The following is a 17,587-nucleotide window of genomic DNA, read 5'->3' as shown; positions in this document are numbered from 1 at the left end:
AGAGTGCACGATTTGATGGAAACCGGGCCGCGAAAAAAAATGTATTTATATGATATGGACATGAGTGTTTTACTGGGAAATACACCCACCACTGGTATTTTTCATACGAACTCCATCCGGGACACGGAGATCCAAAACCATGACATAAATGTCTATATGTCACTCACGATGAAATCTATGAATTGTTTTGATAAATTTAGGTACTTTTTGTTTGTGAATGTGTCGATATAATAAAAAGAAAATCACATGTTGGCTTGAAGATATGAAGTTTATCGTCTTGTGTTGAAAAACTCGCATTTTTTTAATATACTGTACGAAGTACATCGTGGATCTGAGTGACGTATTTAAATAATACTGGCTGGTGTTGAGTGGTATATCAGATATATTCCATTCAGCTAGCATGATATTGAACGAGTCGAAGACGAGTAACTGAATGGAATATATTTGATATACCACAAAAAAAGCCAGCAAATATTATTATTATTATTATTATTATTATTATTATTATTATTATACATTCCTTTCAGGTATTCAGTGCGTCTTTCTCTTTCAAAATTCTCTCAAAATCTTCCGGATTTAATGAAGCAAACCTGGCGGCCATGTTTGTTTACAAATTGTCCCAGTCGCTCACTAGCGTGGAAGTTTTACGTCTCTGATGTGTGACGTCATGTCTTGACAACCATGCAATACTGTAAACCATATTCAACGCTCATTCTCCATTGGGTAAAGTGACGTAATACATGCAAGATAAGCGATATGCTAACAATACTGCATGCTGTCAAACCAAATGAATGAAACCCGCTAGAAGGGAATACAACACGTGTTTTTATTCCATCAAAAAAAGTGTCCTGTATGGATAATAATCACCGATATTTCACTCTGATGACGTCACTCCCAGTGTTTTCTCGCTGACTTGTCAAAATGGTGAACTGGTTCAAAATTAAAATTCTTTTGATTAAGATTTTTTTTGTGTGGATGTGTCCATATAATATAAAGAACGTTACAAGGTGGTGCGATGATATGAAGTTTATCTTCTCGTGTTGAAAAATATTTCACTTGTTCGTGTTGCTCACTCAGGATATATACATTCACCACTCGAAGATAAACTTCATCACTTCACACAACCATGTAATATCCTCGATATATTCGTTTACTCCAAGAAAATGTTTGAGTATGAGCTATACAGTGGTGCTTGAAAGTTTGTGAACCCTTTAGAATTTTCTATATTTCTGCACAAATATGACCTAAAACATCATCAGATTTTCACACAAGTCCTAAAAGTAGATAAAGAGAACCCAGTTAAATAAATGAGACAAAAAACATTATACTTGGTCATTTATTTATTGAGGAAAATGATCCAATATTACATATCTATGAGTGGCAAAAGTATGTGAACCTCTAGGATTAGCAGTTAATTTGAAGGTGAAATTAGAGTCAGGTGTTTTCAATCAATGGGATGACAATCAGGTGTGAGTGGGCACCCTGTTTTATGTAAAAAGCAGGGATTTATCAAAGTCTGATCTTCACAACACATGTTTGTGGAAGTGTATCATGGCATGAACAAAGGAGATTTCTGAGGACCTCAGAAAAAGCGTTGTTGATGTTCATCAGGCTGGAAAAGGTTACAAAACCATCTCTAAAGAGTTTGGACTCCACCAGTCCACAGTCAGACAGATTGTGTACAAATGGAGGAAATTCAAGACCATTGTTACCCTCCCCAGGAGTGGTCGACCAACAAAGATCACTCCAAGAGCAAGGCATGTAATAGTTGGCAAGTTCACAAAGGACCCCAGTGTAACTTCTAAGCAACTGAAGGCCTCTCTCACATTGGCTAATGTTAATGTTCATGAGTCCACCATCAGGAGAACACTGAACAACAATGGTGTGCATGGCAGGGTTGCAAGGAGAAAGCCACTGCTCTCCAAAAAGAACATTGCTGCTCGTCTGCAGTTTGCTAAAGATCACGTGGACAAGCCAGAAGGCTATTGGAAAAATGTTTTGTGGACGGATGAGACCAAAATAGAACTTTTTGGTTTAAATGAGAAGCGTTATGTTTGGGGAAAGGAAAACACTGCATTCCAGCATAAGAACCTTATCCCATCTGTGAAACATGGTGGTGGTAGTATCATGGTTTGGGCCTGCTTTACTGCATCTGGGCCAGGACGGCTTGCCATCATTGATGGAACAATGAATTCTGAATTATACCAGCAAATTCTAAAGGAAAATGTCAGGACATCTGTCCACAAACTGAATCTCAAGAGAAGGTGGGTCATGCAGCAAGACAACGACCCTAAGCACACAAGTCGTTCTACCAAAGAATGGTTAAAGAAGAATAAAGTGAATGTTTTGGAATGGCCAAGTCAAAGTCCTGACCTTAATCCAATCGAAGTGTTGTGGAAGGACCTGAAGCGAGCAGTTCATGTGAGGAAACCCACCAACATCCCAGAGTTGAAGCTGTTCTGTACGGAGGAACGGGCTAAAATTCCTCCAAGCCAGTGTGCAGGACTGATCAACAGTTACCGCAAACGTTTAGTTGCAGTTATTGCTGCACAAGGGGGTCACACCAGATACTGAAAGCAAAGGTTCACATACTTTCGCTACTCACAGATATGTAATATTGGATCATTTTCCTCAATAAATAAATGACCAAGTATAATATTTTGGTCTCATTTGTTTAACTGGGTTCTCTTTATCTACTTTTAGGACTTGTGTGAAAATCTGATGATGTTTGAGGTCATATTTATGCAGAAATATAGAAAATTCTAAAGGGTTCACAAACTTTCAAGCACCACTGTAAAGTGAGCAGTCCTGTGTCGACGTTGACCAACACAAATATCAGTGAGACAAAAGGTTGAAGAAATGTGTGTTTTGATAAACTTTGAATAGTACTCAAAGAGTGTTAGGCATTTTGATTACCATAACACACACACACACACACACACACACACACACACACACACAGAAACAGATACACACCTTATATATGCTGCTGCTTTGTGGTATGGCTGGTGCTTGACAATGAAGTGATGCTCTGCATGTGGTGTGTGTTTGTGTCTCAGGGGCTGAGAGTGTGTGTCCTTGAACGATCAGCCTGTTTGGTCCCACTGACCTGAAACAGCAAACAGAAAACAAAATTATTAAATTAAGTTTTATTACACAGACGCAGTGATTTCCTGAACAGCAGTCATGCTAGATTTTTATCTCATCTCATTATCTCTAGCCGCTTCATCCTGTTCTACAGGGTCGCAGGCAAGCTGGAGCCTATCCCAGCTGACTACGGGTGAAAGGCGGGGTACACCCTGGACAAGTCGCCAGGTCATCACAGGGCTGACACAAAGACACAGACAACCATTCACACTCACATTCACACCTACGGTCAATTTAGAGTCACCAGTTAACCTAACCTGCATGTCTTTGGACTGTGGGGGAAACCGGAGCACCCGGAGGAAGCCCACGCGGACACGGGGAGAACATAGTCTGGTTAACACCAGACCATATCACAAGTGAAATATGGTCTGGAATCCGCCTATTGAATTTCTCGTAGGGGAGGTGTGGTTTACGATTGTCAACGGCCGTTTATTGGACGTTGCGAATGTCTATCATTTGGCGTATACGTAGCCCATGGCCAATCATGGCAGTTGTACCCGGTGACGTAGTTAGAGCGACGAAGAGGCGAAGAAGAGAAGGAAAGAGAAAGAGAAGGCAAAACAAAAATAGGAAAACAATGGCACCGAACGATTACTGCCGTTTGTGCAAGACAAAGCTTGATCGAAAGTTTGGTTCGTATCGCTCGCCGCCATGTTAAATGTGATCCGTAAACAGTCCCAAATAAACTACAAGCTTCCGTTTGTCGAGTAGTACGCGTCACCGTCTTTCCACCCCTCCCCACTCTCTGATTGGCTCCCTAACTCAGGCGAGCCTTTAGACCATAGTTTCCATGCTGTCTTTTCAGATCGGAACGATTGTGCAAAGCAGCATGGGATTTCCCAGGCTAGGGAGAACATGCAAACTCCGCACAGAAAGGCCCTCGCCGGCCACGGGGCTCGAACTCGGACCTTCTTGCTGTGAGGCGACAGTGCTAACCACTACACCACCGTGCCACCCGAAGTAAACTCATAACGTGTACAAACCATTATGTAATAATACATTAAAATACTGTTTAACAGAGGATGCAATGGCTCATTATTTGTTTATTAATTGTTAATTTGCATTGCTTAAAGCTAGACTGCCTTTCAGATTTTTTAAGTGTAGATCATAAAAAGAATTTTCCCCGACAGCCAGTTATTTTGTTTAGTTGACCCTATTATTATTTTTAAAAATAGAACAATTAATGACTTTAAGACCACGTGGCTCTAAATTCTCTGCTATTTTTTCCTGCTTCACCATGACCCAATTCAAGATACTACGTCATGCATGACGTGGTGGGCTTTCCCGGTTCGCGCAAGGCATTGTGGGATACAAATTTGAAACAGGAGAGAAAAATGGAGGACGTGAGTGTGTGAATGAAACGTGAAAGAAATGAAACGACTACAGTCACGGAAAGCGAGAAGAAAAGAGTTCCAGCTTGTGTTTTCTTTTTATATGCTACACAAGGAGGCATACTTATTTAAAAACTGATAAATTCTGTAAAAATACTTGTAAAACTCGCAAAACTACGATGTAAACAGCGAATATAAACAGCTGAGTTGCTCCAAGCGACCACTATCTGACATCATCGCATACGTCACTACCACAGGAAGTCCATCTGACATTGAAAAAGAAAATTCATTTTTCTCTGAAAATGAAAGTTTGATTTTTGAAATCTGTGACTAATTTATAAAGCTGTACTGCCTTTCAGATTTTTCAACTGTAGGTCATAAAAAGAATTTTCCCCGACACCCAATTATTTTTGTTGAGTAGACCGAAAGCTACTGAATTTGAATCACGGACTTCCAATTTTATTAGGTTTTTTTAAAAATAGAACAATTAATGAATTTAGAGCCATGTGGCCCTAAATTCTCTGCTATTTTTTCCTGCTTCACCATGACCCAATTCAAGATACTACGTCATGCATCACGTGCTGGGCTTTCCCCGTTCCCGCAAGGCATTATGGGATACAAATTTGAAACAGGAGAGAAAAATGGAGGACGCGAGTGTGCGAATGAAACATGAAAGAAATGAAACGACTACAGTCACGGAAAGCGAGAAGAAAAGACGTTATGTTATATACGAAAGAAAGGAAACAGAGGACCAAACTAATAAATATCGGCGGTCAGCGAGCACCTCGGTGTGATCAGCTGTTCGTTTAGCGACAGAATGATGGACCTGTCAGTGCACGCTCAAAGGTAAACCTGCGCATGCGCAACACACACGGACTTCCTCTGTCTGCTTGACTGCGCGAAGCGAGCGATTTCATGCACATTATTTGCTTTAATCCCTTCAAATTAAATAACTTCCCAGCCGCAGAACAGAATAACCTGATTGTTTTTAGATATTACAGAAATAAACATGCATCACAATGACCGAATTTCAGAAGGAACTAAATTTCACTGGTTTTATGAAATCGAAAGGCCGTCTACTTTTAATATTTAATTAACTTATTTAATATTATCAGTTACGAGTAATCAATCAATATAATGCAAAGTAAAGGGTCACGTTCATTTATATTGATTTTTATACACACATGAAAAAACATGAACTTTTTTTTTTTACCTTAGCTTCTCAATGTTGTTTTTCTTGTTATTGATGAAGAGGCTGACCAGAGTCTTCCTCTTCACACAGACGATCACGACCACGCAGAGCAAACACAGGAATGCTACCACGATTCCCACCTTTATACTCTCACCATCTATATACAGGGAATACACAACTGATCAGAACACACACACACACACACACACTTAGTCCATACACAACACATCCAGTACTGTGTGAAAGCGTTAGGTGCCCCGTTTTTTTTTTTTTAGCACAAATTTTATTACAGATGTTCCTTTTATGTTCATTACTGAGTCAGTACAAAAACATTTCAATTTTCCAAACATCTCTCTTCCAATAAAAAATGAAACGTTCCCGAAAAATGAAAAAAAGTGTTTGCATGTCAGTAAAGAAAAGCGACATATTACATTACAGAACATTTTCCAGACAAAAACCATACATAATGTTTTTCCCTTCAAGATGCTCAGTAAAGCTGACCAGCTAATTTTCTTTAAAATGTAAGACTTTTTTTTTTTTAAACAAAGACTTTTCAGACCAAATACTGACTTTGTTTACTGCTCTTTATAAAAATTCTTATATACTATAGAAACATTGAATTTGATTATTTTTGAAGGGATATTTGTGCTACAGCATTTCTTGGTATATAGACGTCTGCACAGCGTACAGTGCTGTGCAAAAGTCTGAAGGCCTCTGCATGCTCTTGCGACAAGGCTTTCGCAGATAGCTTTTCGCAGACAGTTGTAATTTATCGTTGAGCGGGGAGTAATAGGCGTGCACGATGTTATTCACCGCCACAACGCAAGGGGGCGCGAAGTCGCGAAATCGCTAGGAGTAGTTGGTGGGTGTGGTTAGTAGAGTGTTTATCCTCCGGTTACTTATAATGACTAGAACTGGAGTTGTATAGATGTATGTACTGTACTTCCTCGATCAACCGCTCTTCGTGCTGTTCCATCTTCGCTCGTGTTTTTAAAAATGGCGGTCGTGAAAACAAACCAAACCGGGAAAGTAGGAAAGCGGAAGTGCGTGTACAGTGAATGTAGAGTGGACCAATCAGAGCCCTCTTGTCTGCGACGCTGTCTGCGAGGCTTCTGCGGTGGTCACAATTTTTGGGAGGTGTGCGCAGAGCGTCTGCGAAGGTGGGGGGGCTACGCAGACACTGTCTGCGATGCTATCTGCGAGGACTGGGTTGTCAGCATAAATTGGCCTTTAGGCACCCCGTGTTTTTTTTTTTCATACAAACTTTTATGACTTCTACATTATCGACTCAAAACATTACAAAAACATTTTAGAGTTCCAAATGTTCATTCGTTTTCCAGCACAAAATTAAATGTTACAGAAAAAAAAATTGCATCTGAGCAGCATATTCCATAAGAGAGCACTTTTCAGATTAAAAAAGAAAACATAATGAAGACTGCTGGGTTTTGGTGCAAAATGAAGAAGCGAGTGTGACAGTCAAAGGCTACATTCACACTGCAGGCTGAAGTGACTCAAATCCGATCTTTTCGCCCATATGTGACCTGTATCCGATCTTTTATTGACAATATGAACGACACAGATCCGATTTTTTCAAATCCGACCCAGGCCGTTTGGATATGTGGTCCTAATTCCGATTCCTATCCGCTCTTTTCATATGCGACTTCAGTCTGAACCGCCAGGTCGCATTCATCCGACTTACACGTCATCAACAAGCCACAAACGTCACTATTCTGCGCTGAAGTAGGCGGCGGGTCTCTCAAAAAAAGTTACAACAACATGGCGCATAAACACGGGCGCAGATAGAGGGTGGGACTCGTCCCACCCAGATTTAAATTCACCTCGTTCAGTCCCCCCCACTTATAGGGAGGAAAAAAACGTCTATGCTGTCTTTCTTTGCATAAGGCAAACCTCACGGAAAAATCAAAAGACTAATTACCATTTGGTTTATTGAGGTGCACAGCAGTGTATGCATAGTTGCAACAACTCACATAAAACAAAGACTGATATTCGGTTGGTTGAGCTGCGCAGACTGCACAGGTTGCGAGCTCGAGCTTGGTTGCTATGGTAACCCACAACAAGTTTGACAGGCATATCGGGGTTGGGGTTGGTTTGCTGGCAGCTTTGTCCCACCCAGTTTTTTGTTCCCCCCAGTTCAAAAAATGTATCTGCGTCCCTGCGCATGACATCAATGCGAGGGACGCTTCGGGCTGTGAAGGTTCTGAATCTTCTCAATGGAAGGACGCAGAGGTTAGGGAGCTGATTTCCATTTGGGGGGATGCAGCTATTCAAGCTAGATTGGATGAGTCATACCGCAACCGGGCGGTTTTACTTCCCTAAACACTGGCCATGCTCACTGCGTGTGACGTCGTCGTATCCTGCAGTGCGCATGCGGAACACTTTTAGGTCGCTTTTCGTTCATACTGAGGATCACATACAAGTCGCATATATTTGTTAATGTGAACGACCTCACAAAAAAATCGGATTTCACAAAAAAATCGGAATTGAGCATTAAGCCTTGCAGTGTGAACGTAGCGAAAGTGTCCAGAAGAACTGTGGCTGGTTCTGGAAGACGCTCAGTAAAACCTACAGCTCATTTCCGCATAAAACTGAACTCACTGGTTTAAAAAAAAAAAAATTTAAGCAAAGAGTCGTCTCACACCAAATATTAACTTTGTTTAATTTATTATGGCTGACTTGTAAAATTTATAGTATTTTTTTTAAAAATGTTGAAACATTTCATTTCATTATTTTTAAGCCATTTTTGCTCAACAGCATTTCGTTACATGTACCTGAGGCTTTTGTACAGCACTGTACTGTATATGTATGCAAATATACAACATACCTTAGATATACAGTAAATATCAGACATCTCAATAGTTAATGATGTTATTTCATCACCAGATGCTGTACAAGTGCTCCAGCTGAATATAGTATTTATCTACTAATAGAATCATTAGCTCGGTCAGCTAGACAGTTTTCTTTGAAAATATTAGCTAGTTATTTTATCAGTATTAGGCAGTTTATCAGATATTATTACACATACGGGCCACTTTTTCCATGGAATAAAAACAATTATTTTTTTCACGGTCCTGTTTCCATCAAATCCTGCACTCTGATTGGCTGGCGAGTGGGTCCGTATTCTACGGTACAGACCCCGGTTATGGACCTCTGGTAACTCGCTCATTCACAACAACAAAAACAACAACAAGCATAGTAGCAATTTTTGTCAACATTTATTTTCGCATTTCTCAGGAGAATAGCATTAATTTTACATCATGGATAGCGATAACAACAGTGTTCACAGCGAAAGCGAGTTTTACTACCCTAAGGAAGAAGAAATAAAAGAAAACATTGCAGGAGAAAGCTAAAAACCTGTAACTGTTGCGAACGGCGAGCAAAAACATGGCTGAATCCTGAATGACTCCTATGTGTATAAATAGGGGACTACATAGGCGGCAAAATGTAGTTTTTTTTCCTGCCATGGAAGTGCACTTGTGTACCAAGGAGGAAGCCATTTGCATTACAGCCGTGAATGAGGATTCAAAATAGCATTAATTTTACATCATGGACAGCGATAATGACAGTGTTCACAGTGAAAGCGAGTTTTACTACCCTGAGGAAGAAGAAATAAAATAAAACATTTCAGGAGAAAGCTAAAAACATGTAACTGTTGCTAACGCCAAGCAAAAACATGGCTGAATCCTGAATGACTCCTATTTGTATAAATAGGGGACTACATAGGCGGCAAAATGTAGTTTTTTTCCTGCCATGGAAGTGCACTTGTATACTGAGGAGGAAGCAATTTGCATTACAGCCGTGAATGAGGATTCAAAATAGCATTAATTTTACAGCATGGATAGTGATAACGACAGTGTTCAGAGTGAAAGCGAGTTTTACTACCCTGAGGAAGAAGAAATAAAATAAAACATTTCAGGAGAAAGCTAAAAACCTGTAACTGTTGCGAACGGCGAGCAAAAATATGGCTGAATCCTGAATTACTCAATTTTGTATAAATAGGGGACTACATAGGTGACAAAATGTAGTTTTTTTTCCCTGCCATGGAAGTGCACTTGTGTACCGAGGAGGAAGCCATTTGCATTACAGCCGTGAATGAGGATTCAAAATAGCATTAATTTTACATCATGGACAGCGATAACGACAGTGTTCACAGCGAAAGCGAGTTTTACTACCCTGAGGAAGAAGAAATAAAAGAAAACATTTCAGGAGAAAGCTAAAAACCTGTAACTGTTGCTAACGCCGAGCAAAAACATGGCTGAATCCCGAATGACTCAATTTTGTATAAATAGGGGACTACATAGGCGGCCAAATGTAGTTTTTTTTCCCTGCCATGGAAGTGCACTTGTGTACCGAGGAGGAAGCCATTTGCATTACAGCCGTGAATGAGGATTCAAAATAGCATTAATTTTACATCATGGACAGCGATAACGACAGTGTTCACAGCGAAAGCGAGTTTTACTACCCTGAGGAAGAAGAAATAAAAGAAAACATTTCAGGAGAAAGCTAAAAACCTGTAACTGTTGCTAACGCCGAGCAAAAACATGGCTGAATCCCGAATGACTCAATTTTGTATAAATAGGGGACTACATAGGCGGCCAAATGTAGTTTTTTTTCCCTGCCATGGAAGTGCACTTGTATACCGAGGAGGAAGCAATTTGCATTACAGCCGTGAATGAGGATTCAAAATGGCGGCTCACCTCGGGTTTCCCTTTCGGGCGCTCTCGTTTTCTGTTAGAATTTGGTAAAGAAATAAATATATTATTTACCAGCTTAAGGTCGGTCCGTATGGTGAAATACCATGACCGAGGTCTTGAAAGTACTGAGCGAGGCCCTCTGGGCCAAGGTCGGTACTTAAGGCCGAGGTCACGGTATTTCACCATACGGACCGACCTTAAGCTGGTAAATAATATATTTATTTCTTTACCAAATTCTAACAGAAAACGAAAGAAATAAATATATTATTTACCAGCTTAAGGTCGGTCCGTATGGTGAAATACCGTGACCTCGGCCTTAAATACCGACCTCGGCCCAGAGGGCCTCGCTCAGTACTTTCAAGACCTCGGTCACGGTATTTCACCATACGGACCTCCCAACTGGTAAATAACATATGTATTCTATTTCCTTTTACTGGGTTTATTGATGGCGTGCAATATTTTTATCATATCACTTATCCTCCATGTATTAAGCCGCTCTCCCCAATGGAGAACGAGTGTGCAATATTGTTATAATATTGCACGTTGTCGAGACAACACGATGCCACACATCAGAGGTCATGCGAAGATCCAATGACACAACTTTTCTGCTGAGCATGTGCAAAATCATTTCTTTGTCGGTCGGGAAAGAGAGAAAACGAGGCTAATCCAGTGCTAGGATTAAGCACTAAATAAATAAACTGAAAACTGAAACTAAAGACACGCTGAACACTCGAAAAGCTACCAAAACTTCATTATATATTCTTCATGCATATTTACAAGAGAAAAACATACCAACGGACATCGAAAAACTGGAAGAGAGACACGTCAGAGATGTAAAACTTCCATGCGAGCGAGTGACTGTGACAGTTTGTAAACAAACATGGCGGCGAGGTTTGCTTCACTGAAAGCGGCAGATTTAAAGAGAAAGACGCGCTGAACACCCAAAAGTCTACCAAAACTTCACTGGATATTCTTCACGCATATTTACAAGAGAAAAACATACCAACGGACATCGAAAAACTGGAAAAGAGAGCAATAGTGGAAATATTGTCAAAGTTCTTCTTGGAGGTGAGGAAAAGTGACGGAGACTTTTACAAGAGGACTTCACTCAGCAAAGCCCTTTTGTTTTGAACAACTGCAATGTAACAATTAACTACGACCAAAAGTAACTTTCAACTTGAACTGTCTACCAGGATATAGCTTGTGTATAAGTTGGGTTGTTGTTCAGGCTTGTTGGACTTGTACCATTTTTTATTGTTAGAACTTTGACTTTGTACAGTACATTGGACTGACAGAACATTGAATTACATTCGATCAGAATCAGCATTCAATATTGGTAAGTTACCGCCCTGTTTTTACTTTTGATAAAATCTATAATTGTTCCATCGAATGTGTATGTATAATAATAATAATAATAATAATAATAATAATAATAATATTGGCTGGCTTTTTTCATGGTATATCAGATATATTCTATTCAGCTACTTGTCTTTGACTCGTTCAATATCATGCTAGCTGAATGGAATATATCTGATAGACCACCAAAAAAAGCCAGCCAATATTATTTAAATATGCTCTTCTAGAGTGTACACATGTAATGGATAAGAAATTACAGGCCCCTGTATGTTATTAACTTCAACAGTACGAGTTTGGTGTTGTTTTTTTTTAAATTAACATTTCAAATATGCAAAAATGCATTGTAGGAAGATAAATTTCTGCAGAAAACCACAACAGAAAATCATTAGAGAGGCACCTTGACTAGCACGTTTAGTGTTTCTACTGTATAACACACACGCACACACACACGTGCGCACACGTACCTGCTTGTCTCACTGGTCCGCTGTCCACACTGCCTCCAAATCCAGCTTTATCACAGAAAGGGGGAGCCCAGTGTGCTTCACAGTGACAGTTCTTTTTATTATTACACACCTGTACAGGTGAGACAACACACACACACACACACACACACACACACATATATATATATATATATATATATATATATATATATATATATATATATATATATATATACACACACATACACACACACATTATATATATATATATATGGGTTGTTGACGTGACATAGCAATTATGCTGTCCAACGATCTAAAATGTATTTTAATTCATTCTTTCAAAATTTAAAATGTTGTAAATGGTTAAACTTCTATCTATTTAATACAACAAAGCAACTTTAAGAAATCCATACTTAAAATAAAAAACTAAAAAATTGAGCGAAACGTTGAAATTGTCCTATGGTGTGACTGTCCCAAGCTCAATTTAACAGGTAGTAACTTAAATAATTAAATAATAAGAAGGTCAGGCCTTTCTATAAAAACCCTGGCATAATTGTGAAAGTGTCTATTTTAGTAAGTGTTAATGCATTTTTCTATACATACTTTTCAAAAAATGTAGGGATTTGTGAAATGTTGTCACTAAAAACGATGTCCTATGGTGTAACACCGAATTCCTATTTTTACACGGGCAATTTCATAGACAACTATATCTTGTTGAAGCTCCGCCTTGAAATGTATGTTTCTGAAGACCCCAAAGAAGCCCATGACATGTTCACATGGTAAGTTTTTCTGTTAGACTTGATCAAATATTCAATAATGTTTTCACATCAGTGAAAGTGTTAAGTTTTGTTGTCCTTTGGTGTGACACCCTTAAATTACATTTTTTGATAAAAAATTGTGTTTTTATTAACCTTGTTGTGGAGAAATATGCAAATGTATTTCACTAAATGCTAATGGAGAACTAAGCTAGCAATGACAGGGGTTTCAACTGAAGCTAAATGCTAAATGTCCTTTGGTGTGACAGAAAATATCCTATGGTGTGACAGATTGGACCGTCACACCAAAGGACAAATGTGTCACACAAAAGGACTGCATCTCTGAGAATGTGCTTTGAAAACAAGTAATTTTAGTTAATTTATAGTTGAATTTTGTATTTATAGTTTATCTTATTTATTCTTTTCATTGTTTATTGACTATTGGCATACAGGCATTGTTTTTATGGATATATGATGGATATTTGCTGTTGATTACAGATACTGTCTAGTGTTCTTTAATTAAAAGCTTTATTGATGAGATTTCATAACAATATTGATGAATTGTGACCTTTTTTAGAACAGTAAGATTTGAGGGCGAGATGAGTGGGAGAGAAAGGACGAGAAAGTATAGAGACCGAATCAACAGTGATCCACAGAGAAGGGAGGCAATCCTTGCAGAGCGACGGAGAAAGTAAAGGAAACTATTGCAGCACAACACATGATTTACATACATTTTAGAATTCCTTCCTTTGTAAATACACTGAGTGCAGAATTATTAGGCAAGTGAGTATTTTGACCACAACATCCTTTTAATGCATGTTGTCCCACTCCAAGCTGTTTAGGCTTGAAAGCCTACTACCAATTAAGTATATCAGGTGCTGTGCATCTGTGTAATGAGAGGGGGTGTGGTCTAATGACATCAACATGCTATATCAGGTGTGCATAATTATTAGGCAACCTCTTTTCCTCTGGCAAAATGGGTCAGAAGAGAGATCTGACAGACTTTGAAAAGTATAAAATTGTGAGATGTCTTGCAGACGGATGCAGCACTCTTGAAATTGTGATGTTGAAACGTGATTACCGAACAATCAAGCGTTTCATTGCAAATAGTCAACAGGGTCGAAAGAAGCATGTGGGGAAAAAAAAGGCGCAAAATAACTGCACATGATCTGCGGAAAATCAAGCGTGAAGCTGACAAGCAGCCATTAGCATCCAGTTCTGCCATATTCCAGAGTTGCAACATTCCTGGAGTGTCAAAGAGTACAAGGTGTGCAATACTGAGGGACATGGCCAAGGTAAGGAAGGCTGAAAAACGACCACCACTGAGTAAGGCACACAAGATAAAACGTCAAGACTGGGCCAAGAAATATCTTAAGACTGATTTTTCTAAGGTGCTGTGGTCTGATGAGATGAGAGTGACTCTTGATGGGCCAGATGGATGGGCCTGTGGCTGGATCAGTAATGGGCACAGAGCTCCACTCCGACTCGGACGCCAGCAAGGTGGAGGTGGAGTACTGCTATGGGCTGGTATCATCAAAGACGAGCTTGTTGGACCTTTTCGAGTTGAGGATGGACTCAAACTCAACTCCCAGACCTACTGCCAGTTCCTGGAAGAAACCTTCTTCAAGCAGTGGTATAGGAAAAAGTCAGCATCTTTCAAGAAGAACATGATTTTCATGCAGGATAATGCTCCATCTCATGCGTCCAAATACTCCACTGCGTGGCTAGCCAGTAAAGGTCTGAAAGGTGAAAAAATAATGACATGGCCCCCTTGTTCACCTGACCTAAACCCCATAGAGAACCTGTGGTCCATTATAAAACGTGAGGTCTACAAAGAGGGAAAACAGTACACCTCTCTGAACAGCGTCTGGGAGGCCGTGGTTGCTGCTGCACACAATGTTGGTCGTGAACAGATAAAGAAATTGACAGAATCTATGGATGGAAGGCTTTTGAGTGTCCTCATGAAGAAGGGTGGCTATATTGGTCACTGATTTGTTTTTGTTTTGTGTTTGAATGTCAGATATGTTTATTTGCAAATCTGGAGTTGTCATATCAGTGTACCTGGTGAAAATAAATAAGTGAAATGGCTACATATTTGGTTTTTATTAAGTTGCCTAATAATTCTGCACAGTGAAAGTTACCTGAACACATACATATTCTCCTAAAATGGCCAAAACTAAAAACACCCCACTCTAACTTCCATACATATTCAGCTTTGATATTTATGAGTCTTTTTGTTTGATTGAGAACATAGTTGTTGTTCAATAATAAAACTAATCCTCAAAAATACAACTTGCCTAATAATTCTGCACTCCGTGTATGTGAGATATTAATAGGGATATCATGTTTGAACACAAGTTCCTGATTATTATCTGTTACATTAATATTAATGTACGTATTTTACAAATCTATTTTCTACTTTCTTTTAAAACAGATATCAACAAAGGAAGGCTGAAGGAAAACTGTCTCATCTCATCTCATTATCTCTAGCCGCTTTATCCTGTTCTACAGGGTCGCAGGCAAGCTGGAGCCTATCCCAGCTGACTACGGGCGAAAGGCGGGGTACACCCTGGACAAGTTGCCAGGTCATCACAGGGCTGACACATAGACACAGACAACCATTCACACTCACATTCACACCTACGCTCAATTTAGAGTCACCAGTTAACCTAACCTGCATGTCTTTGGACTGTGGGGGAAACCGGAGCACCCGGAGGAAACCCACGCGGACACGGGGAGAACATGCAAACTCTGCACAGAAAGGCCCTCGCCGGCCCCAGGGCTCGAACCCAGACCTTCTTGCTGTGAGGCAACAGCGCTAACCACTACACCACCGTGCCACCCGAAGGAAAACTGTGTGCCTTTGATATCAAATCAGTACCAAAAAGGAAGCAAGAACATTTGCGAAAGATATGGAAGGAATCCAAAAAAAGATGCAGAGCCAGGGAAGAAGCATTGAATGCTATTCTGGACACCACCCCACAGTCTCCTGAAAGCATACTGGTGGAGCCAGTGGTGGAACCAGAATGTCCTCCAGAAGAACCAGGGGTGGAACCAGAACATCCTCCAGAACAGCCTGTGGGAGTAGCATGTTCTACACAGCACCTATTGTTTATTAAAATGAAAACCTGATCAGATTTTAAAATAAACAAGTTCAAAATCTATTATCTCTCCAAGTCTTGTATTTGTTTTTCTCTCCGTCCTTTAGTGTGACTTGGATGTCCTATGGTGTGACATTTTTAAAACCTGCATAATTTTGTTTAATGTTATCAATGTCTTTATAAAACATTATATATTGTATGTGGGGACACAAAATAGTCACCTCTGAAAATTTAGTACAGTTTCCAACAAAATTGTACAATTGACAAGAAAGTTATCTGAGCATTTCCAGGAAAAGTCTCATCAGTCCCATCTGTAAGTAGGAAAAATGCCTTTAATGGTGATTTCATGTGAAATAAAAACTTAGAAATGCATAACAAGGGTGTGAATATGAACATAAAACTCTCAAGCCGTCTCTGTATTAATAAATATGTATATATTTCTGTATTCTTTGCATGTCACACCAAAGGACATATTTGCCATGCACTGAATTACAAATGTAAAAAAATAGGTAATTAGTTGTCTTAAGATTGTGACCACTTGTATTTTTTGAAAGATCGGTTCTCATACTACATAAATATGTAATTTTTATCTTTATTAATGATGTTTCACAAAAAAAACTTTTTTGGGGGTCTATCTGTCATCTACCCATATATATATATGCGCAATGTGAAGAATGGGTCAGTGAGTCTGTCACAGGTTCACCGTAGAGCTGACTCAGATTAGTTTACTGTATGATTAAGGAAGATTATTATACATACAGGACACCTTTTCGCTGGAATAGAAAACACGTGTTCTATTCCCTTCTAGCGGGTTCCATTCATTTGGTTTGATAGCATGCAATATTGTTAGCATATCGCTTATCCTACATGTATTACATCACTCTACCCCATGGAGGACGAGCGTTGAACATGGTTTATGATATTGCATGGTTGTCAAGACAACATGCCGTCACACGTCGAAGCTGATGTGAATATCCAATGAGAAAGTTTTCTGCTGCATATGCGCACAAGCATTTCTTTGTTCGCCAGGAAAGAGGAAAGACAAGGCTAATCCAGTGTTACTGCTAGGATTAGCTATGCTATAATTACACTACCGTTCAAAAGTTTGGGGTCACTTTGAAATGTCCTTATTTTTGAAAGAAAAGCACTGTTCTTTTCAATGAAGATCACTTTAAACTAATCAGAAATCCACTCTATACATTGCTAATGTGGTAAATGACTATTCTAGCTGCAAATGTCTGGTTTTTGGTGCAATATCTCCATAGGTGTATAGAGGCCCATTTCCAGCAACTCTCACTCCAGTGTTCTAATGGTACAATGTGTTTGCTCATTGCCTCAGAAGGCTAATGGATGATTAGAAAACCCTTGTACAATCATGTTAGCACAGCTGAAAACAGTTTAGCTCTTTAGAGAAGCTGTAAAACTGACCTTCTTTTCAGCAGATTGAGTTTCTGGAGCATCACATTTGTGGGGTTGATTAAATGCTCAAAATGGCCAGAAAAATGTCTTGACTATATTTTCTATTCATTTTACAACTTATGGTGGGAAAT

At 39.4% G+C, this 17,587-nt stretch overlaps 1 protein-coding gene across 1 annotated transcript in view; it reads right to left on the bottom strand.

Annotated features, from left to right (window-relative positions):
• LOC132898574 (disintegrin and metalloproteinase domain-containing protein 12-like) overlaps positions 1–17,587 on the bottom strand; it is a 326,512-nt gene that overhangs the window by 29,169 nt on the left and 279,756 nt on the right. The window contains exons 18-20 of the mRNA XM_060940283.1: positions 12,203–12,311; positions 5,692–5,827; positions 2,977–3,109 (exon numbers count right to left, since the gene is read on the bottom strand). Of these exons, the coding sequence (XP_060796266.1) occupies positions 2,977–3,109; positions 5,692–5,827; positions 12,203–12,311 (378 nt within the window). The remainder of the gene's footprint in view (positions 1–2,976; positions 3,110–5,691; positions 5,828–12,202; positions 12,312–17,587) is intronic.

The sequence above is a fragment of the Neoarius graeffei genome, chromosome 14 (assembly GCF_027579695.1).
Source record: "Neoarius graeffei isolate fNeoGra1 chromosome 14, fNeoGra1.pri, whole genome shotgun sequence".
Classification (NCBI taxonomy): domain Eukaryota; kingdom Metazoa; phylum Chordata; class Actinopteri; order Siluriformes; family Ariidae; genus Neoarius; species Neoarius graeffei.
Note: the sequence above shows the minus strand (reverse complement) of the source record. Positions and strands in the feature narration are given on the sequence as shown.